Source organism: Notechis scutatus, chromosome 5 (genome assembly GCF_049901735.1).
Source record: "Notechis scutatus isolate UNSWTSFEM ecotype Mainland chromosome 5, rNotScu1.2, whole genome shotgun sequence".
NCBI classification, from domain to species: Eukaryota; Metazoa; Chordata; class Lepidosauria; order Squamata; family Elapidae; genus Notechis; species Notechis scutatus.
The window spans coordinates 51816111-51840524 of record NC_142013.1 but is presented as its reverse complement, the minus strand read 5'-3'; the positions used below and the strand labels follow the sequence as shown (position 1 = coordinate 51840524).

Below are 24414 nucleotides of genomic sequence, written 5' to 3'. Positions count from 1 at the left end.
ATTCATTGCATCTATATAGCTGCCTATCTCATGAATAGGACACTGGGCAACAGTTTGATAGCAATGCCTCTGCAAACAAAATTCTATACAGGTAGTCCTCAACTTACAACCACAATTGAGCCCAGCATTTCTGTTGCTAAGTAAGACAATTGTTAAGTGAACTTTGTCCATTTTACAACTTTTCTTGCCACAGTTGTTAAGTGAATCACTGCAGTTATTAAGTTACTAGCATGGTTGTTAACTGAATCTGGCTTTCCTACTACATGACCCCAGGACACTGCAACCATCATAAATGTGAGTCAGTTGCCAAGCATCTAAATTTTGATCACTTGACTATAGGGATTCTGCAACAGTCATAATGTGAAAAATGGTCATAAGTCACTTTTTCAGTGCTGTTGTAACCTCAAACCTAAATGAACTGCTGTAAGTCAAGGACTGCCTGTACAGAGTATTGGAGAAAGCAAAGGCATTTCTGCTGATCTCACCTTAAATGAGGTTTGACAGAACCAGTTGGTATAATGCTTAAAGTGCTGGCTTAGAACCCAGAAGACTTGCTGTAAGTTCTAGTCCCGCCTTAGGCGTCAAAGCTGGCTGACTTCGGGCCAATCACACACTCTTAGCTAAATATTTTTGATGGCAGTGTGGTGGTTGTGAGAAAAATAGGAGGAAAGAGTATTACGTATGTTCACTGCCTTGAGTTATTTATAAGGTAATAAATGCAGGATAAAAATCTAATAAAAATTTATTATACTCAGCTCACGAGTGAAAATGTTAGCACTGTCTAGCACTGGAATTGCACTGCACATGTCAAATGCAGTATCCCGAGAAAAGATGCAGAGGGAAGCTGTGCTTAAGTCTAAATATACTAAATCAACAATGCTTTTGCTTAACTAATTTAGTGCTTTTATCATGAACGTATCAGTTTACCAAGTAGAAATTTAATTTCTTATAAGAAGTCAAGACAAGTTCCTCATTTCTTCTCCTGTATAGCAAGAATAAGTTGCAATTCTGTTTTGACAATTCTGTTTTCACAAACATACTGATCACAAAGTACTGTAGCCAATGTTATTTTTTCCTATTGTGCTGATTTAACCCAATGTGATTAGTTCATAATTCAACATATTGTGTGAATCCAGAAAATTAGTTTAAGTAAAATGTGATTGTACTAATACAGAAGCATATTGTATAAATACAATGTGTAAGAGGATAGACAATCATTTCAGCAGTCTGTAATTTGTGCCAATTCTTAAATTACTTTTAGCTTTAAAGTATTAGAGAATTCTTAGATTAAAAGGAGACAAAGATAATCTCAGAAACCTGGAAAAGAGTATTGTTTCACATAGACTAATTATTATAGACATATAATTGGATTTTTAAATAAGCTGAGTAATAACTTTTGCTATTCAGATCAGATCAGGTATGAATTAAAAAGCCTCTCCTTGTCCTAGCCGCAGTTCAACTTCAATTCAGAATTTTAAGATGCTGTGTTAGTTTGTATAAAGGACTCCATTCCCAGGACTCAGCTTGTATAGTCTTTTGAATTAAATATTTGCATTTTATAGTGGAATATAGTAACTTTTACTTTCTTCCTTATATCAAAATAAAAAATACATTTTGGAATTTGTATTTTTAGATATTAATGTATACCCGGGATTAGCTGTGTTTTTTCAAAATGCTTTGATATTTTTCAGGTAAGTAGTAATGCCTAAAGAATTGAATGAGTAAGTTAAAGTTAATATTTAAAATTGTTAATTCAGACAGAAGATTCTCCATCACTGTATATCAAAATTAAAAGTTAAGTAAATATTAAATCTAATAATAAAACAGGAAATTTTAAGCAAATCATTAAAAAGGGGCATATACTAGGCTACCGCAGTGTGGTATTTGCAAGGCATTAGATTTCCTGCTACTATCATTTGATAGGTTAGGTAATAAATCCATTTCTAATTTCAATATTGCTGGTTAGATTTTCAAAAACAAATTACCAGCTCATAGTAGAATAGCTTTCCTAGTCTCTATGTCTGATCAAACATCTGGAGAACTGCTTTATTCAGACATACAAAACAAAGGCTGCCTTGATCAAAGGAAATATATATAAGTTCAGTTCTGTGATAAAGTCTCCTTCAACTTGTGTCCTTGAATATCTATCTGAAGACCCATGCTTTGCGCAAGTGTCTTTTAGACTTCAGTTTTTAAATAATCAAGTAGTTCTCAAGATGAAACCAGAAGTACATGTTCTCTTTTCCTTTGTCTCCAGGATTTATTCCACTAGACTTTGCTCATTAAGGGAGGCTGTATAGACAGTGCTATATCTTATCAAACTTGTGACTAGTACTATTATTATCACAGTTAAAGATTTGCATAGCCTTGTTTATATATGCAGGTACATATAGAAAGAGGTTTTACTGTTTAAAAATCACAAGGTTTTTACTGTTTAAAAAAAACTGATTACACAACCTTCCTCTCAAGATGGAAAAATTAAACAACATCTTTGATGGGTGCTTCTAAGGTCATCTTTGAAATGCCCACCAATAACAATGCCACACCAGTTCAACACAATTGAGGCCAGAAGGAAAGGTGATTAGGCACAATTTCACCAATAAACCTGAGAGGTTAAATATTATTTACCCTCCCCTCCCCCTTAACTGTTTCCATTCAAGCAGTTATTCATTAAAACACACAACTGAAATCTGTATACATTTTAAGAATGGCCCTTTGAGTTTGTTGACTTTATCTTCCTTTTCTTTTCCATACCTTTTGGATTTTAAATGATAGAAGCAGTATGCTTACAGAGTGTTTAATATATTTAGCAACTTTAAAAGCCATGATGAAGTTTCTTACTGAAATGCTTTCTTTTAAAACAGTAGTTAGATTAACAGGCAATGTGGCTACATATCCTTCACCTCAATGTGCTTTCACAATTTCTTTATTTTGTTGGATTCCTTTTAACATTAAAAGAGTACATTGTATATCTTGTTATTTTCTGGAAATGATAATGCATTCCATTAGAACATGGGTGTCAAACTTGCAGCATCACCTTGCCGTCATGAGATGTATCACAATGTTTTTTTCCCTTTGTGGAGCTGGGGTGGGCGTGGCCTGTGCGTGATGCATCCGCCCCAAGGGCCGCCAGTTTGACACCCCTGCATTAGAGGGAAAAATAAATACTGACAATTTAATTCAGTTAAAAAGGCTTTGTTGGTGTGCTACTTTAACTTCCACTTTTTAAAAAGTGCTGTTTGAAAAGATCATAATGCCAAAGCACTGGATACTGGATTATATTGGATTTAATCCATTATTGCTATATGCTTTTGCTTATGACAAGCTTGTCATATGCTTTTGCGTTTAAAACTAGTGATGGACCAATTAATTGAAATATATGCTAGTTTTTATGGTGCCTTTTTACTGAAGAATAAAATGATGTTTGACTTACAGATCTAAATTTTTGTTTTTGTAGTACTCTTATCTACAAATTTGGAAGAACAGAAGAATTGTGGGCATAAGAATCCGGTTTTCTTCATCCTGCATAGTAACTTTTTATGTAAATATAATTTACATTTTGTTTTTATTTTGCCAAGTTCATTGAATTACACATATTGTACGTTTATTTTTTTTAAGTGAACTGATTTTAGGATTTTGTTCCAAATTTTTAGTAGAACAAATTTGTTCATATGTATATATTATGGTTATCTGTAATCTATGACCCTAGCCCTTTATTGCCACTGGCATTGTTTTGTTCTGATGATACATAGGGAATATTATAAATATATAGGTTTTTCAAAAACACCTGCTCTTAAGCACAAATAAGCCTAGTACCTTTTCAGATGGTATCAGCCAAGAGGCAAAGATTTAGTGATGGAAAAATGAGAGACTGAAATTTCTCATGAATAATATCTGCAAGATTCCATCATTATATGGTAATGCATGACTACACCTCTTTAAGCTTCAATTTTTTAAAAACGATTGTGTAGACGAACACCATATTCCAAAGTGTTGCTTCATATAATACTAATTTAACAAGTTTGTGAATAGCCTATGTTACTGCAGATGCACTCTTAATTTTTTTTAGCACGGCATGCCTTAAAATGGGATGGTCCCTAAAAGTGCTGATAAATTTGATGTATCAAAAATCAATATGAAATTTTACAATATTTAGGCATTTTGTTAAAGATTTTTTTATATCACTTAAGATTCTGTTCATATATTATTTATACATAGAGATTGCAATTATTTTAATGCAGAATTGTTGCATATTTTATATGCCAATGCAATATGCAAAGTAAGGGAAGTTTTATGTTAAAAAAAATTCAGGAACTCTCTATTTTATTGTTTACTTTATTAGGATAATTTCTTTGTATCTTTAGATGTGATCTTCTAAATTCCAAACGAAAACGATCAGTGGAGAGAGAGTATATATTTTTATTACAATGTATGGCAAGACTATCATCTTAAATGTTTTCCAATAAAATTTAGATATTTAATTTATATAAATGAACATGTATGCAGTGACATATTAATCTAGACTAACTATATACTGAAAATTATGGCATGCAGTATAATTTAAAAATTCTGCTAAATTATGAATACTCAAGTTGCTCTATAGTCTGACTATAGAAGGTCTACTGAAGCAGATATTCCAGCTTTCCTACCTTGCATGCCTTGATTTTTCCTATAGCTAGAAAATAAACCTGGTCAGGTAGTTATGTCTTAAAGACTTTCCTAGCCTTCTCAAAGGACAGACTATGAAGCAAACTTGACATGCTAAGTGTTGTCCTTTTTCTGTTTTCTTGGAGCAGACCATATTTCAAAGATTAAACTATTTTGTTCATTGTAGTTACATTAAAGTCAAATAATCAGAAATATAAAAATGCTTTGTTTTATATATTAACATGATTTTATGAGACCATCCCATAGCAATGCTTTATCTTACCTGTGTATTATCAAAAGGTACAATATAATTGCAGTAGAAATGGGGTCTCCCAAAACCCTGTCCATGGATTTTGTCCTTCATACTTGTCAGTCACGCTGCCTTTTGTTTGAGAGGGAAAGAAACCTAGCTATGGACTTCAGAAAAGGAAAGAAGAGATGATGGTAATGGTTATGGCAGGGAACTCAAGAGGTGTACAAAATGAAGAGGCACAAAGTACTTCACCCTGAAGCAATAAAGCAGCTACATCCTTCACATGGCCTGTGCAACTGCTTAAAAGTTATCATTGGCTGTGTCCAATTGGATGTCCATGCATAGTTAAATAGCTGCTGTCAGTGTTGTCAGTGCACAGATAATCTGGAATAAAGCAGTGTGCAAATCTCACAAAGATGTGCTGCATTGGGGCATAATAGAAGGGTACTTTTGAGCTAATACTTTGTAAATCACCAATTTCAAATACCTGCACAACTGTACCAGTATATATCACAAAGAGCTAAAGGTTATATGAAAAGCTGTGTCTGGGTTTTTTTTAAGTGTTACGTTTGGTGGGCATATCATGGTATTGCAAATACTATGATACAAAGACATCTGAGGTATTGCCTGGACTTTGGTAAACAATTCCTTCTAGCATGCATTGAACAAGTAATGAGTAGAACTAGCCTCTAAGCCATTAAATGAGAGCCATGCTGGTGCCATGATTACAATACAGCATTGCAGGCTAATTCTCCTCACTTGCCAGCAGTTTGATTCTCACTGGCTCAAGGTTGACTCAGCCTTCCATCCTTCCGAGGTAGGTAAAATAAGGACCCAGATTGCTGGGGGCAATATGCTGACTCTAAACCAGGGGTGTCAAACTCATGATAACATGTTACATGATGTATTGCAACTTTCCCCTGCTTCGCTAAACCAGGGGTGGGCATGGCCAGTGCGTGACCCCTGCTGTAAACCACTTAAGAGTGGGTTGTAAAGCTCTATGAAGTGATATATAAGTAAGTGCTAAATGCAAATATTTTCAAAAATTGTACAGCATACCACTCTTAATTCCAGCCAAGACTATTACATTTCAAAAAGAATTTTATTTATTCATAATTTTGGCACACAAATTTTTTAAACTGCTTTCTTGCATATTAACATTTTTCCACCAATGAGATAAAGGGTAATTGCCAATCATTGGCTGAATTTAACATTAGTACTACATTTTGTGTGATGTTTAACACAAGCATTTTTAGAGTTTAGTTTTAGCTCAATGCAGAGCTCTCCAGTTTTAGGAGACTGAGTACCAGATACATTTGAAATATTCAGTCTTCGAACTTAAAAGATAAAGTGAGAAACCTATAATACCCATTAATCAGCCACGGTTTTAATACAGGTTCTGGCATTTGATTTTATGGTTCTTCCAAGAAAGACACATATACATTATATACATACATTACCAGGAGGAAAACAAGGACAAATTCTTTCCAATGTTATCAAGAATTTTAAGCAATTTTAATCCTTAAACAGCAGAAAGTACCATTAATCTTAGGCCGGGTGTCCAATTAAAACTGAATTCTCACTACAAACAAATAGCAGCATATTCAGGTAGTCCTTGACTTACAACAGTTCACTTAGTGACTGTTCAAAGTTACAATGGCACTGAAAAAAGTGACATGGCCATTTTTCACACAATTGTTGCAGTATCCACATAGTCATGTGATCAGAAATCAGATGCTTAACAACTGACTTGTATTTATGATGGTTGCTGTGTGCCAGGGTCATGGGTCAAAGGGGAAGCGATATTCACTTAACAACCATGTTACTAACAACTGCAGTTAACCATGGCATAAAAGGTTGTAAAATGGGGCAAAATACGCTTAAATATTTCACTTAGCAACAAAAAATTGGGGTTCAATTGTCATAAGTCGAGAACTAGCTGTAGTCAGTTCCTTCCCAGTATTTTCTAGGGTATAAACAGTACAAATGTATATACATTACAAATTCAGTGCAAAAATAGTATAAAAATGCCTAAGAACTCAACATTTCCTCTGAAATCACATACAAGTATCATGAAAACTATGAAATTATTTAAATTGGCAATTAAATGGGTGCCATACAAGGTTGGCTGGGTTGGTTGGTGCCATAATATATACATATTAACAAGGTTGGCAAGGTTGGTTGGTGCCATACAACCTCAAATCTTGCCATAATAAAGGAAGGAAATCCAAGGAAGGGACAACCTGTAGTGATTCTGGAAAAGGGAAATATAGAAACTTACCCTACTGCAATTCTCAGTAATCTCAATGCTTAAGCAATTGCCTTGAATTCTATATACAGTACTGTTTAACTAAGCTTAACAGCAAGAAGAGCATGGAATAACACACCTGGAAATCTTCAAATGCTGCTAGTAGCCAGTCCAATTGAATTTTTTTAAAACAAAAAATACAACTGGACCATAGTCTGATCTGTTAAAGTTGATAGGAAGTCAAATTGTCACACAGCCAAGTCACAGAAAATTACAATAATTGAAGATGTGGTTGTTCCATGAATGTTGGAAGCAAGTTCCCAATTAATAAACAGGCTGCATCTGATCCACCAGACTTAACTACCGTGTTTCTCATATAATAAGGCCGGGTCTTATTTTTTTTTGAACCCTGAAAAAATGGCTAGGGCGTCTTTTCGGGGGTGACTTAATTTCCCCCCCCTTGCATCTTTGGGTGGGCGGGCGGCGATGGCTTGGATGTTGACCTCAGTGTTGGTGGGGCACTTCGTATCGGGGTCAACGCAGGCAGCACCATATCCAGGTGTGCAACAAAAGTACTTCCTAATGGCAAGCCCCCCCACCATTCCCCCCCATTTCGCACGTTTTAATATAGGCCTTAATTTGGGGGGGAGGGGTTTAATTTCATTTCATGCCTATAAAACATGCTGGGACTTCCTATTGGGGGAGGCCGTATTGTTGGAGAAACAGGGTAGTAAAAGGACCTTCAGTCCATCATGCAGGGAAGTTCTTCTAATTCCATCCTGTTCAAGAACAGCACAAACTTATTTGAAACACATTATTCCATTCACCAGCTGCAATCGACAGTATTCAATTTTACATTCTTAAGATTGCTCCAAATTAAGAAGTTTAATAATGTAAACATCAAGCCTGTAAATTAAAACCAGGTCAAAAGTGTTGTTATGTACCTCTGATATATTTAATAGCATTGAAATTTCAAGTGCCAAGCTAATTTTGCCAATAGCGAAATTTCAGGTCAGATCAAATTTCTCCTAAGTCTACTGCAAAAAGTTTTAATGAGGTAATGCTGGTGTAAACTATCCTTGATATAGGACAAAACTCTAACCATTAGAAAAATATATATGCATGAGGCAATAGGATTTGTGTTCTCCTAACATTCACACTGAAATTCATAAACATTGATTCAGACTAAACCTATTGAAATATTAGGACTTTCTTCCAAATGAAGAAGCATGTGCTATGAAAATCAGTTTCTTAATTCACAGTGCTACGCAGACAGATGAGCGGAACTTCCTTAGCAATTGGGTGATCTTTAACAAGAAACTAAAACAATGATAGTAAAGAATAAGGTATAAGTGATGTAAAATATTTTTCATCATATTATTTATCAACTGTGTTCGCTGGTAAAACTTGTCAGAATCTTATCATCTTCTGCTTTGGAGGTAACTGAAATAATGTCCCAAGGGTTTTCTCCTGCAGAGTTCTGAAATTCTTCAATTGTAATCATTTGGGGGTCATTAAGGTCCTGAAAAAAGCATTAGAACTGTTAGAAACCAATAAAAATATATTCATATTTGCTATGATTATATTGAAATGCAAAATAGCAAACAGAAAAGCAATTCATAATATTTTCTTTGAGGAAAATTCTATTGAATTAAGGGGTTTCATTCATTTCATATAAATGTTCATACAGATTTATAACTGAAATGGGGTCTTGATTGTGTGTCCAATTTTATATTTAGAGAGTTCAGTTGCAATAAATTGGATTTTTAAACAAATTTTATCATTTCTAGGATGTGCCAAACTTTAAGCTAATATTTTTGCTTACAGAAATGGTGTCTTATTTGCAAGAAGGAAAGAAAGATGAGAGCACATGATCAGGCACTACTGTGGAGAAAATTTTTATGCTCCTGTGATTCAGATTGTTATTAATCTCTAATTTAACCATGCTGGAATATAGCAGCAGGCTGCAAGCATATTAAACGGTGATTTATGACAGTGACCTGCAATGTCTGTAGGTGCAAGAGCTCTGTAATAAATGGCTTTGTATGTCATGTCCAGGGTGACATTCAGGAAATGGATCAGACTCAGCTTTATTTATTTTCTAGTCTTACTATTTGAAATATTTTGGCAAGAATAAAACCCCCAAATTAAAATAGTTGTGCAGGTTTTCTTTTTCATTGGGAAAATCAAAGACTTCGTTTAATACTGTATCTATCTCTACCATTTAAAAAAAAACTTCCATTTTTGTAAATGGGCAGAAGAGCCAATTTGATGTAGAGACTGAGTTCTAGTCTCAGTTTAGGCACAAAACCAGCTAGTTGACCATGGGCCAGTCACTTTCAACCCTAGGAAGAAGGAGATTACAAACCACTTCTAAAAAAACACCCCCAAGAAAACTGCAGGAAGTGTCCAGGCAGTCTCTGAGAATGTACACAACTGAATGGAAGGGAGAGGGGGGAATCAAATACAGGTAGTCCTTGACCTACAATCTTTTGTCTAGTGACCAGTGGCTAAAAAAATGATTCATGTCCATTTTTCACATGACCACTGCAGCATTCCCATGGTCACATGACCAAAATCTAGACACTTGGCAACCTTATGGCGGTCTCCTTTTGTGACCTGGCAAGCAGGCCTCCCCACTGACTTTCTGACAAAGTCGGTGGGGAAGCCAGATTCATCTAACAACCATGTTATTAACAGCTGCAGTGACTCACTTAAGGACTGTGACAAGAAAGGTAAAATGGGGCAAAGCTCACATAACAATTGTCTTGCTTAGCAATGGAAATTTGGGCCTCAATTGGGGTTGTGAGTCAAGGACTTCATTTAATCCTACAGCTCCCTCTGCTGTTGAAAAAGGTTCTCTTGTTTAACAGATCAAAGAGCAAATGAAAGAAGAAAGTTGCCAAAATAAGATGCAGTCAAGGGCCCTGTTTTTGCATTTTGTAGTCTAGACAAGGATATAACAAGAGAAATGAGCCTATTAAGCCTTGTAAAAGATTTGGGATGGAGGTTTTTTTTTAAAAAAAGTAATCCATTAAAATTGTACGTTGCCTGACTCTTTTAACAATTCTGCTGCTCACAACAATCAAAAGAAAAAAGAATGGCAAGCGCAATGAGGAGGGATTGTACTCTTGCTTGCCAAGTGTTTGGGTAAAGAACATTACCCTTCTTCCTTTGTGGCTCTTCTAAACAACAACCAAGTGGGTTGCATGGAGATTTCAAGCTTCTGCTATACTCAACCCTCTGTCCTTAATCCTAGTACATAAAAAAGGTCAGTTCTACTCATTCTGAGCGCTGGATCTAAGATCCTAACAGGCCTTTTTACAAGCCTAATCTATGCATCCTTAATCTTTGTTTTGAAACTGCTTTTTGTGTTTTAAAAATGGTACTTAAATAAATATTCACTTTTATTAACTCATCTCTATTCTACTTCAATATAGTTTTTACTATTTTTATATTAATATTTACTTACAATTCTTATGGTATTATATATAGATTATATAAGAATAAGTTTTGTGTTTTTTTTTAAATGTTCTTAGTGTGCTAATTCATAGTCCTTATGCTTCACTGCTGGAATCTGATTTTTACATTCTTGGTTCTCTAATGTTTGTCTATAAATGAAATATAGGTCTGAGCTGCATAAATAAAATAAACTTTAACTAAATACTCTCTACAGTAATTTACTATGTAAGCACTATAATGACACTTGAGGCATAGAAGGATTTGCAAAATAAATAAATATACCAGAAATTTTCAGGAATAAATCCAGATTGCAATTACTGTACACCTTATATTTAACTAGTTCCCATTTACTGAAAAATACTAGCTGACTCAATATTAAGCAATTTCCATCTAACAATGTTTCCACAAAAAATCAAGAACAAGTCAAATAAAGTCTAGAATTAATAGTTATATGCAAAAGTCCCAGCAACCTTATTAAATTGTTTGCTTCAAGTGGACAAAGCCCAATAAAACATTTACATGAAACAAAGCACAGGAATTTTGATAAAGTAATTCCCCTGACTTTTGGAGTACAGATTCCCCTAAATGATCCAGCCTCACTGACATATTTATAACCAATCACGATTTCTATTTAATCCATGATTAATGGTGTACGTTTTTAACCTGCACCATTACCCTCAGTTCACAATCACAGCAAACTTAATGTGTGAGGGTCAGGGTACAAAGACTGCATGGTTCTGGCTAAAAGAAGCTGCAATGTTAAGTCACAAGAAAAGGACCCACCATCATACATTAACATGTCTCAAGTCCAGCTATGTCTGAGTTTACTACAGAATAAAGGATGGAAATGTGCCTAGCCTCTATAATACAGTTGTATGTAAGTGAATTCCAGGTACGGTTTACTACAATCGGACATTATTGCAAGTCAGCAGAAATACGTACCTCTGCATAGTGTGATGGTATTGTTAGAGGAGGTTGCCAAAAGGACTTAATTATATTTTGATACTTCCGAATAATCATTAACAGTGAAAATACTAAAGCTAGCATTAAAAACACAGATACAAGTATCAATAGGCAATTGAGAATTCTTGTTCTCTCTGAAAGAGAAAGGGACATTGATATATTATTAGCACATTGAAAGACACATTTGCTACAAATGTCAGAAACATACATGAAACAAGTTAGCAGTTTGTTGGATTACAATATAGTAACTGCAATGAAAGTTCAGAAAAATGATACTGTACTATCTGTCTACTAATGAAGAAGTTTATGTGCAGGAAAAGTGCCAATATAGCTGGAGAAAAATATACAGGACATAGGGGCAGAAAAAGCTATTCAAACAAATGGAATACGGGTTCCTGAATAGTGTTGAATTATAGGCACTGTTGACAGAAATTGGTTGGAGGTTAGATAATTAAATACAACGAAAGCCCTCGGGTGCATGGCGGAATATAGATAGATGATAGACAGATGGACAGACAAGAGACAGACACACATTTGAGAAATAGAAATAATTCCTTCTCAAACAGTGAAATATATATTTTATATATATGGTATTCAGCTTTGTTCGGGTATTTTCCCACGTCATTATAGTTGTGCTTTTAAAGTTGTAGCAATGTTTTGGCAGAATCTCATTTGCCATCATCAGGCTTCTGTATAGTGTTCGTCTGTGAGTCAGACTTTCACAGCCGTTTCTGTTTTAAATTTGGGGCTAGCCTACTGCTGTGTTAGAATGGTTTTTCTTCACCCTGATTGGTTGGGAGTCTTGGTCTGTGTTTATTGGTCTTGGAGTTTGCTGCGTTCTGCTTGATTGGTGTTTCTAATATCTCCTGTCTGTTTTGTAGAATTTTTTTTGTCTTGATTGGCTGGCAACATTGTGTTTCCTGTATTGGAGGTGCGGCTTGGCTTCGAGTAAACGGATGGCTATCATTTATTAGGAAGCTAGGTTTCATCTGGGTGCCTGGTTGGGATGTGTTTGAGCTGGAGGTATCGGGGGGGGGTCTGTTTGTGCCCAGGTGTTTGCTTGGCTTATGGTGTGGAGATTTTTTTGTTTGTGAGTGCAGGCTTCCAGATAATTGACAGTCTGGTGGAGTCATCTCTTCTATTCATGCATGTCGCTACAACTTTAAAAGCACAACTATAATGACGTGGGAAAATACGCGAACAAAGCTGAATACCATAACATACAGATACCCGCGAAAACTTAAGAAAACAAATATATATATATATATATATACACAGACGAACACAATACAGAAGCCTGATGATGGCAGATGAGATTCTGCCGAAACGTTGCTACAACTTTAAAAGCACAACTATAATGACGTGGGAAAATACCCGAACAAAGCTGAATACCATACATAGATATAGATATAGATATATAGATTAGATATATAGATATATTGATATATATGATATATATATAGGAGCCTCAGTGGTGCAGTGGTTAGAGTGCAGTACTACAAGTTACTCCTACTGTAATTTGGCAGATCGAATTCCACCAGGCTCAAGGTTGACTCAGCCTTCCATCCTTCCAAGGTGGGTAAAATGAGGACCCAAATTGTTGGGGGCAATATGCTGACTCTGTAAACCGCTTAGGAAGGGCTGTAAAGCACTATAAAGCAGTATACAAGTCTAAGTGCTATTGCTATTGCTATATGGACCATCTGAGATACCAAGATCAGTTTTCCGCTCAAATTTAAGTGTATTTCATCCTGAAAGTAATAATGAATCGTTCATTACTGCTATAATCTCAAATAGTATCTTCAGTTAATTTGTATTAAGGTTTATATAATGTTTCAGTAAAAAAAGACCTTGAGTGGCCTAGACTCTTTGCTACTGTACAACTTTCAAGCACAATTTAAATCTGGATAATCAAATCACAAATGCTGTAATAGTAAAATCCTAACCATAACCAACATACAGCCATACTCCTGTTGATACAAGAAAAATCAAGTGCTTCCTCTTCAGGAGCAACACAATATTCACCCATCCTGCAGAAATAAGGACTATCCTTACCTCTACCGAGATGCTATTCCATAGGAGCTGACACAAAGAAGGATCTCTGGTATTATTTAAAGGCTGAGATGCAAGGAAATCTCAACAAAGAGGCAGAGAAGATGTGATGAGATATGGGACGTGTGCACTCAATAAGGAAGACTGGATATTTGAGGCCAATCCTCACTTCCACTCCTGATTTTGTCTTAAGGCCAGGTTATGTTACTCCTATCAATAGATCCTGGCCACTGTTTTTGAATGGCAGGCCAATTATAATAAATCTCTTATCATATTAGACTGGTTTGTATTTCCAAGACCTGGTTGGTGAGGAGAATTTGGCATCAGTCATGTTTCCATGGTAGGGGAGATTATTTAAACAAAAAATAACTAGTAGATACAATCTATTCCTTTAATTCTTCACACACATAATTATACATCAATTAAATAGTAATACATACCAGTGATTGTAGTCTTTGCACAATAAATACCACTTTTTTCTCCTTTGCGTTCATGCCATCTTGCTTGTATCCTAAAGCAATATGTGGTTCTTTCCTTTAGATTCTTAAATCTGTGTACGGTAGTCATGATTAGCTGTATAATAAAATCCAGTTAAAACATTATTATATAGTTCCTGTTATTCAAATTACAATCATATTAATTTCAGAAGTACAGCTGTTTTAGTTCAGGGGTAGGCAATCTCAATTGCACATGGATCCCCCAGAATCCTGTTCTTGGCCTTCAGGTAACTCTTAGTAGATACAGGAAATAATTTTGTTATATGGTGGAACTGCAATTATATCCAATATTTTTAATTGAAATGGGAAAGGGGTGAATTTAAGGAGCACTGATCTTGTTTTGCAAGCTTTAATATACTCCTTTGCCCATTTAAAAGCTAGATCTGAAAAAAATGGCTTTAATCTTCCCAATAAAGGTACAATGCCTCCTGCAGCCCTCAGACAGAACAAAAAGATATTATGAAGCCTCCAAATTGAAAAGATTATCTCCCCACAAATCAATGATTTTTGTAGAACTACCTCCAAGGGTTCGTGTGATTGCTGAAAGCTGATATTCCAGAATATCTAAAATAACTATTAAATTCTAAGCAATTAGGATAAAGTAAGCCCAGTATCATTTAGTATACAGTTGATCATAAATAATAACCTAAGGATTTATAATATGTTTATTATCCCCCAAATTAAAGGTGCTCAAAGGGCTGCCTGTCTCATCTATGCCTTTTGTAATATATTTTCTCTACTTCCCATGACACATTTGCTACAGCTTTCTATAAAATATCACAGCAGGTAGTACCATCTCAGAAAAGTAAAACGGGTTGGAGTTGGTTAATAGACCAGATAAGTCAGAAAAAAAGATCTAAAACTGTGGCAAGGACAAACTTTTTGTATTTTAAAAGCAATGTGGATGCATGGAATTTGAGATAGATTTTCCTCTGTACAAAACTTGAGGTATTTGTGGGCCTTTATCAAGGAATGAAAGCTGTTCTCTAAATAATTTCAAGTTAAAGAAAATCTTGTTATACAAACTAGTGTGATTATCCCAACAGGATAAGAAGAAATTCTGCATAGTTGGAAAAGCTTTAGTAATGTCCAGGCTGTTTGCAGATTACAAAGAATGTGAGATCAATAATATTAAAAATCAAATGGTCAGTCATATATAGGTAAGCAGCTACAGAAACTGAATAAGTAAAACCTCCCAGCCTCTGCCTCCTTTTAATTCTTATCATCATCATTATCATCTTTATTTATTAAATTTATCTATTTATTTATCTAAAGCATTTATATAGCCACCCATATTTCAACTAATGCTACCTACGGTAGTGGGCAATAATAAAAAAATTTAAAAGATATATAAAATCAGTTTAAAACTACAAGAGTCAACCAGTTAAATATTAAAACATTAAAAATAACAAATGTGTATTCTGCTCAAATTCTAGTGACTTGAGATTTCCCCCCTCCTAACGGTGAATCAATCCTATATTCAGTATGTTTATGTCTACTGTTTCAGAAAAGGATTAGTTCTACTAAAAATTTACCCCAACTATGAAGCTAGATTTATTTTCCAGGGATCAGCTAATCACATTTTCTATTTTTTTTAAATATCCAAACAAATCCCATTAAAATAATTTTAGTACTTTTTATGCATTTAAAATACATCTTTTTAATATATGGAATCAAGGTTGTGAGGGTAGTCATGGGCAGGCCTTTCTTCCTTAATACCGTATTATCTGTCTGTCTGTCTGTCTGTCTAATCTATCTCCTACCTGCCTATTTTTGTATTTCTAGACTGCATTTCTCCCTCAAAGAGGAATGCTGGCAGTGTAATATGCCAACACAGCATTGGCATATAAAACAATTATAAAATTAAACTATTAGAATTAATTTAGGGGTTTTTCATATTTCTTTCATATTTCTCTTCACTTAAAATTTTTATAAATCATTAATAACAATTAAAATGTTCCCATCCTTTCTTAATTTCATTCTCTCATTCTCTTTATTTCATTTATAAACCAACATTCCATTACATTACAATAAGTATTTTATCTATCACTTTAATCACACTTGTTTCTATATTCATTTCTATTTCTAATATAAGAATGCTATCTTACATACCCTTGCAGAATCCCCTTTCAATTAAATTTTTACCCATTGTCTCTATGTCTTCTAAATAGGCTTATACCTTTAATCCTTGTACGTTTTCTCTGTTTCTCTATTTCCTGTTTCTGTCCTTTATAAATTCTTTTCCTTTCCCTCTTCCCCCTCTTCTTCTCCCTCCCCTTTTTGACCCCTTGTCTCTCTAATTCTAATTCTCTCTTCTGTAATTCTCTCTTCTGTTTCTTCCTAATATTGTAATTGCTTTTCAAACTGTTCTTTTTTTTGGTTGTTTTTTCAAATCTTAAATTTTTCACTCTCTTTCCCTCCTTTCCTCCCCCCCAACATAGAATTACTTGGTCATTTAAGATGGCTTCTTCTTTGTCCCGCCCTTCTTGTTCTAGACCAGGGATGGGCAAACTACGGCCCTGGGCCACATCCAGCCCATTGGCCTGTCCAATCCGGCCCGCCCCTGAAAAAAAATAGCTGGGCGTGGCGTATTGCCCTGCGCCGCGTGGCCCCCAAAGCTGCAAAACAGTGCGGAGCACTCTCGGGAGAAGAAAGAAAGAAGAACTTTGCAAAGGCCTCGGCTCGGAGTTCGAAATCACCTTCGAGTGCGACCTCTCCGAAGGTGAGTCCCCGCCGATCCCCCCTTTTTTTCCGGGGCTTCCAGGCTTAAACTTTGCAAAGGCAAAGTTTGCAGGAGGGGCGTCTTCCGGCCGAGGAGCGGGAAGGGTTCCGCCCGGCAGGCGGGCTGCTTGGAGGCGGGCTGCTTGGAGCCACCTAAAGCTAGGCCGCTGCTGGTGGAGCCTTGCCCTGCCTTGGTGCCCGTTTCCCGGCTCGGCGGTCCTGCTCGGGTGGCACTTTAAAAGCCTGCTCCCAGCACCCGAGCAACTTCCCAGCAACTTGTGGCTTCCTTTTTCCTCGCGGGCGCTCGCGCCTGGCCCGAGTCGCGCGGCGGAAGGAAACCCGAGCACCGCCGGGTCGCCTCCTCAAGCAGCCCGCCCGCCGGGCAGAACCCTTCCCGCTCCTCGGCGGGAAGACGCTCCGCCTGCAAACTTTGCCTGTGCAAAGTTTAAGCCTGAAGCCCGGAAACCGAGCAACTTCCCAGCAACTTTCGGCTTCCTTTTAACTCGCGGGCGCTCGCGCCTGGCCCCGAGCTGCGCGGCGGAGGGAAGCCCAGCGGGCGGGCGGGCTGCTTGGAGGAGCGACCCAGCGGTGCTCTGGCAGCAGCAACAGGCAGTTCCGCCCAGGCTCCGCTCAGGTGTCCGGCTGGGGCTGTCAAGAGTTGCTACCGCCGACGCAGCTCCAGCGGCTCCAGTCCCGCATTGCCTTGGGAAGGAAAAGGCAAAACCAGGAGCCGCTGAGCCTGAGCCTCCGGTGCCGCTGCTGCTGTTGCAAAGCACCGCCGCGGCTCTTCCTTTTTGCCTTTCCCTTCCCGAGGCAACGGGACTGGGCGCGCCGGCGGTAGCAACTCCTGACTCAGGGGGCCTCCAAGGGAGGGAAGGAGGAGAAGAGGGGGAAAGGGGGCGATTCCCAAAAAATCTTGTGCTGACCCGGCCCGTCTGTCAAATTTTAAAAGTGAATGCGGCCCCCGAGCCAAAAAGTTTGCCCACCCCTGTTCTAGACGCATTTCTTGTTGTTTCTCATAGTTCAAGATCTCTATTTCTAAGAATTGAAATATGAAGCCAAAAAAGCCTCTTTCTTCTTGTGCATCTTCTTTCTGTTTTTTAAGTTCCATTTACAGTTCTTCCAGGAGTGATGCCATTTTAAACAATTTTAAACAACCACCCGATTGATTTTAGTCATTTAAGTCCAATAACTAAAAATCCAAAAATCACCAAATAATCCAAAACTGTTTCTTCTTGCTTCTTTTTTCCAGTTTCTCTTCCTAGGATTCTATTTATCTTGTTACAAAGTTTCAGTTAGAATATATCTTTTAGGAATCTTGTTAAAGTTTCACTGTTAATTCCTTTTACTTCCAGGTGGTCTCCTCCATTTTTCCAGATCCCACCCTTTTATTTTTTTCCTTTTCTCTCCTTCTTTTAAAAATTTTTATATATCCAAAAATCTTTATTATCACTTTGACATTTTATTTTCAGCTTAAATGCCTATTAATGTCAAAGTAATTTTTATCAATTTCTTGCTTAAGTCTCTTAGCTGTCAATATGGGAAAGGAAAGAAAAAAAAAACAAATCTTTCCCCTTTGCCGCTTCAAAAATCTTCTTTAGGAACAGTTCTTCTTTATAATTCAAATTCCAGGGTACCTTATATTGTTGCTTTTTCAGTTCAACCCGGTCAATCAAAACTTTCACTTCTTATCTTCCTCCTGCACATTCTTTTCCGGTCGAGTTCTTCTTTGAGGTGGCCATTTCTGACCACCGCTGCAACTGCCTTTGGAAAAGGGAGTAATGGCCAGCTGAGGAGGAGAGATGCGGCTCTCCTTGACCCTGCTGGTGGTCTCCCCCCCTTTACCACCTCTACGGGGTGGCTTTTGCCCCGAATCCAGCCGGCTCGGGGTGCTCCGGTGGTGAGCAGAGATCGAAACCGCGCATGATCGCGCATTTCGGTCCATCGTCGAAGAAGCTCAAACCAGAAGTCCATTAATTTAGTTAAAATTTTAAAAGTTATAAAAATATAAAATTCCAAAAAGACAAGAATATTTCAAAGGCAATTCAACTCTATTTAAATTGGTTGATGGAGGCAGAGTTCTCATAACACCAACCAGCCCCATGACTGCAATTACCCCCCTCCCAGGTCCCCTACAAGGCTACTGAGTCCTGGAGGCCACCTCATTTCTGGTGGACATATATTCTATAACAGGGGTCCTCAACCACCGGGCCGCGGACCGGTACCAGTCCGTGGAGCACTCTGTACCGGGCCGCAAATAAAAAAAATAAAAATAAAAATGGCGGCTTTCTTCGCCTTCGGTGAATGCTGCTGGGATCGGGGATCAAGGACACAAATGAGAGAAGGGGAGGGAGGAAGCAACCAAAGCCTGTCCTGCTCTCTGGCTCAGCGGCTTCGGTTTCCTCCCACCTCGTTCCTCTCTCAGTCGCTCTCTCGCTGCTCCACCAGCCCAGGAAGAAACTGCTTCAAAAGAAGCCGGGGGGGGGTGGCTTTTCCTGTCGCCGCAGCGCCTCCGAAGCGCCCGTTCACCCCCACCCCGCCCGCCCGCGCGCGGTTCAATTCAGTGCCCCGTTCTGCCTGCCTGCCTGTTTGGTTGTTTGGGAGCAGCTTCAGCTGAGAATAATAACTATTCGCCTGTTTTTATCAGCCGAAGCTGCTCCGAAACGAAGAAGGCAGGCAGGCAGGCAGAACGGAGCACTGTGGATTGAACTGCTGGCGGGCGGGTGGGGTAAACGGGCGCTCGGAGGCGCTGCGGCGACAGGAAAAGCCACCCCCCGCTTCTTTGAAGCAGTTTCTTCCTGGGCTGGTGGAGCAGCAGAGAGCGACTGAAGAGGAACGAGGCAGACACCTGAGGGAGGGAGGGAGACACCTGAGGGATGGGGCTGAGGAAGGCAGGGCCGAGGTGCTCCCTGAACTTGGTGGTTTGCTGGCAGACGTTTTATTACCCGACTAGGTAACAACATCAGATGTTACCTAGTCAGGTAATGAACGTCTGCAAGCAAACCACCAAACTCGATTCTTCTTCTCCCCCGCCCCTCCCCCGGTCCTTGAAAAAGTGTTTGTGCTTGAAACTGGTCCCTGGTACAAAAAAGGTTGGGGACCACTGTTCTATAATATGGGGGCAACAGCAAAGGAGGCTCTGTTCCTAGATCCTGCCAGTCAGAATTCTTTGACTGACGGGATCTTTAACATACTATCCCTGCCTGCCTGATTATATCTTGGTGATCATTGATGATTTTCTTCATCTAGGTCCACCCTGTATAAAATATTTGATGATTTCTCCATTGTTTAATGACAATGATTTATATTATGCAGTGGCCTGCAACCTTTTTGGCATCAGGGACCGGTTTTGTGGAAGACAATTGTTCCACAGACTGGGAAGGAGGGGATAGTTTCAGTTTTGCTCGCTCACCTGCCACTCACCTCCAGCTGTGCGGCTTGGTTCCTAAGAGTCCGTAACCCTGGGGTTGGGAACCCCTAATCTAATGTCTTTGCTTTTATTACTGAAATTTAAGAATGCTATTATAAATTGTTTTGACCCGCAACAGTAAGGGTAATGATATAAACATAAATAAGAGATTAACAGATTTATTCAAACGTTTCCTAATAATCCTTATATTATCAGCTTGTCAAGGAAAGGCAAGTACTTACTGAAGTATCTGCTGAATTCTCCCAATAGATTGTATAGTCAAATGAAGAGAAATTACTTCTTTTCTCAAAGGGAGGCAAGAAACTTATAAGAATTGAATTAGCTTGTGAAGTTACATTTATTTCTCTTGGAGGTCCTATAATGGCTAAAATGAATAAACAAACACAATTATTTTAACCAAATATCATGTCACCATTATTTTAATCAAATATGCATAAGAAACTTGTGCATGAACTATGTTAGTTCATTTTAACACTTGAGAGTATTTGCATTAAATAAGAAATGCTTACTTGAAGCATTTTCTGCCACTGTCATTTGAATACATAGAATAAACCCCACTGTTCATTCTAGGAGCTGAGGGCAACATAAATGGGAGACCCCTGTGAATTGAGTTTAGCATTTACTGTTCTAATCTGCATTAACATCTACTGGATCATATCTTGTATGAAAGAATTTGGTACTTTTTAATAGTACTGGATCTAGATTTTAAGTTTATTTTTCACCATAAAAGCTCACTGGGTGACTCAGAATAAATTATCCCACAAGGTTATTGTTGCGGAAGTGCAAAGTAGAGAAGTATATGCTACACATGACTCCCTGAGTTTCTGAAGGAAGAGTGGGATGGATATAAATCTCACAAATGAATCAACCAAAACATAAATAATATTACAGAAGATATGACGACAAGAGAAGCAACAGCAATAATGGGAAAAGTGTTATATAGTGTTATATAATAATGGGAAAAGTGTTATATAGGCTAATTATTCACATAACACTACATCATATGTGCTTCTGACACATATGATGAAAATCTTATCATTCCACAAATGCAATGATTACACATCTAAAATTTTCTTACCCAGAGGATAGTGTACCAATGAAACACGTGGATATTTTTCTTGGAGTGAAAAAGGTACATCAGTGAATTTGTCTGTACCAGTATGAGTAAGAGATATAGAATATAGATACTTGTGACTAATATGTCTCTATGAAATGAAATGTACAATTCTTCTTATAGCACCTCTATGAATAGCTGTATATTGCTATGAGAAATAAGTCTCATTCCTTTTTTTAAAAAAAAGCTTATTGACAAGCGTTTATGAAAGAGTCAATTTCATAAAATGCCTCTGGATCTTGGTTTATAAAAGCTGATGATGCCATTATAAATTATTCAGTCTCTGAGACAAAGACTTGGTATACGATAACGTATAGGCCCTATCTTTTGTTCTATTGCCTACACTTTTCACTTTCACATATGAAATGACTAAAAAAACACATATTTAGTCAGAGGCTTAATTCATCGATAAATAACAAGTAACAAATGAAACATACTATCTTTGTTAGCAACAAAGGGAAGTGTTTTAGTCCACTCAGATTTTAAGTTGCCTTCTTCAGCTCGAACACGAAAAATAACTGCAAAAATATCCTTTTTACTCTCAAAATCACATTCGGGTTTCGTGATATCTCTGCAGTTCACTTCTTTCCATATTTGGTCATATTCTCTGCAATATAATATAAAGACAGTAGAATTCCTTAGTGGTGTAATTTGAATGACAACATGTGATAAAGAATAGAAATTTATATTTCATAATTGACAACTGTTTACTTACAAGCACCACTGAACACTGTAAAACACCGGACCATTGATTCCCCTAACTGGAGACCAGCTCAATACATTCTGAAAATTATATGACTTAATTGTCAAATTCTGTGGTGCTGGTAAGGAGAGAGAAAATCCTAAAAAGGCAAAAAAATAAGAGATGCTAAAAGGAATAAAAACATAACATCCACAATTCACCATACTCCCAAACACTTCAATGGAGAGGTGAGTTGACCATTACTGATGCAGATATAATATTCTGGAGGGTAATAACTAAGCTTATCATCAGCATGTCAATAGGAACACTTATTGCCATATTTTTATACCATCCTAATTTCTGGTGATTCAAAGCAATTTACACAAAACTTCTTAAAATTCCCAACAATTACAAATGCAAACCTGTTTGAAGCCTATCAGGGTTATTTCCACTGTTTTGTAAAACACAAGCAAGGCAGAGCACTTTCCCTACTTCAAGGTTAAGATATCCATTACTCCCTTACTCCCATGAAGTGGAAACCCAGAGCAGCCCCTCTCAAGGTGCACACATGGGGGAGGGACAGGAGGAAGCTACCATGAGTGCTCAGGTTAAAATCAGTGCATTTAACTGAGTCCCAATTAGCGTTAGAACTGTCACAATGGTAACTTTGGACACCTTTTCCAACTTGAATTCTGGAGATAGACTGAAGAGAGAGGGCTTTGGGAGGTATGGGTAGAAGGATAGATCCAAAAGAAGGATAGAATTTAAGTCCAAAAAAATTCTCCAACTATCACAATGGTATGGTTAGAAATAAATAGTTGTTGCCATGGAAAGTTAACCGCCTACAAACACTTTGTAAAATATAAACTTACTAGAAATATCTTGCTCTGAGAACTAAGATAATACAGTATTTTAAAGCAGGGGGTTTCATACTCAAGGTTGAAAAAGAAAAAATATTCAGAAGCAGTGAAAAAGAGGTAAAGTTCCAGTGACAGTAAATTGGCAGTATTCAAGTTATGTTTCTTCTCTCAACACAGAACTTCACCAAGTGCTCATGAAACTGTGGGGTTCTGAGGAACACAACTTGAGAAATATTAAACATATTTATTTAGATAGATCGTACATGCTAGATAATGCTCATGGTGCTTTTTACTGCTTGCATGATTTTTAAGTGCTTTTTAAGTAGATTTTTGTGCATTTATTTTGTTTGTTTTTCATTTTGGGAAATTTAGCCTTACAGAATAGAGCTGAGAGAGAGAAGCTCTTCCCAAAATATTAATGCAGATTATTTTGGCAACTACATTCACTAAAACACGATGCATCAAGACAAGTAATCATAATTCATAGAGGTATTATACATGTATATCTAACAACTCATTTTTTACCTGCCTATTAACTGTAATCCATTCATCAGCTTTTGTAGTCTTACTGGAACCACTCATTTATTTTGAAAGTGTCTATATAATTTTTTAAAAGGTACCAAGCAAATATCTGTATTGCTCATATTCATAGCAATCCTATAGGTCCACTTAGTTCTCATCATATTGTCCCATAAATGTCTGTTTAAATAACAATATTCATAACTATGTAGGCTAATGATGCAGTTCTAGATCACAACCATTAAAAAAAAAAAAGCAGATTCAGAACTTTACAGACCAGTATCTTTTTTTCCAAGAAGCCGCCTGAACTTATCAAAGCGTATTAAAGCTACCCCAGAGATTTGCCATTTTTCAATCCAAAGAGCCGACCTTTGCCTTGAAGACAAGCCTTCCTCTGATCCTACAAATGGGAAGTCTCTGGCTACCGACCTTTGGTTTTATAGTCTACCATCTATTTATTTATTTATTTGTCTTATCGACCTGCTAAGATTAGGCCTGAACTCATAAGAGAGGGTTGGAAAGAGATAGCAACCTTATTCAGATGCTGAAAAATTCAGGCCATTCCTTACATGGGATTTTAACAAAAACCACACAATCTACCTAATTAAAAGGCACAAGAATCTTCAGATTCCTTAACGGTTCGCCCAGGTCCGCTCCAGCCACCCGTCAACGCTATTTTGACACGGCTTGGAAAGCACCTCCCTGAGAACTACCTTCGACAACCGCGGAAAGCAGCAGCCACCAGAGGAAGAGGAACCGTGGCCATTCGCCAAGGGGTAACATGCCGTCTGCGCTTCCTCCGCTCACGCGCCTCCTGAAGGGGTAAGCAGCGATTCTCTTGGCTCGTACCCCATTCTTTGCACCCCAATTTCGTGCAGGCCGCGACTGCTCTAGCTCCCGTAGGAGCCTCTCGGGCGACACCCGTCAAGCTTCCCGAACGAGGGCGGAGGCGGAACTGCGGAGGCG

At 37.6% G+C, this 24414-nt stretch overlaps 2 protein-coding genes across 9 annotated transcripts in view; one reads left to right on the top strand and one right to left on the bottom strand.

Annotated features, from left to right (window-relative positions):
- Nucleotides 1-10809, top strand: part of TMEM50B (transmembrane protein 50B) — a 26859-nt gene extending 16050 nt beyond the window's left edge. For 4 of the 8 annotated variants that reach the window (XM_087966725.1, XM_026664181.2, XM_026664182.2 and 1 more), the window contains 2 exons: nt 1634-1691; nt 3458-4992. In XM_087966725.1, the coding sequence (XP_087822851.1) occupies nt 1634-1691; nt 3458-3503 (104 nt within the window). In that variant the 3' untranslated portion in view covers nt 3504-4992. Of the gene's footprint in view, nt 1-1633; nt 1692-3457; nt 4993-5043; nt 5439-8975 lie in introns of those variants that run through there. The other 4 variants (XM_087966728.1, XM_087966729.1, XM_087966726.1 and 1 more) reach the window with 4 other exon arrangements.
- IFNGR2 (interferon gamma receptor 2) lies at nt 5984-24414 on the bottom strand. Its single transcript, XM_087966724.1, has 7 exons — nt 24162-24414; nt 22103-22229; nt 21825-21994; nt 20495-20637; nt 14066-14198; nt 11553-11707; nt 5984-8670 (listed from the first exon to the last, which is right to left on the bottom strand). The coding sequence occupies exons 1-7, from the start codon at nt 24229-24231 to the stop codon at nt 8533-8535; spliced, it is 936 nt and encodes a 311-aa protein (XP_087822850.1). The 5' UTR covers nt 24232-24414; the 3' UTR covers nt 5984-8532.

Coding starts and splice junctions, on each gene's coding strand:
- IFNGR2 (XM_087966724.1), bottom strand. CDS start 24,231: ATGTTACCCCTTGGCGAATGGCCACGGTTCCTCTTCCTCTGGTGGCTG. Junction 20,638..21,824: donor CTTTGTTGCTAACAAAGATA/GTATGTTTCATT, acceptor TATTCATTTTAG/CCATTATAGGACCTCCAAGA. Junction 11,708..14,065: donor TGCAAAGACTACAATCACTG/GTATGTATTACT, acceptor TTTCTCTTTCAG/AGAGAACAAGAATTCTCAAT.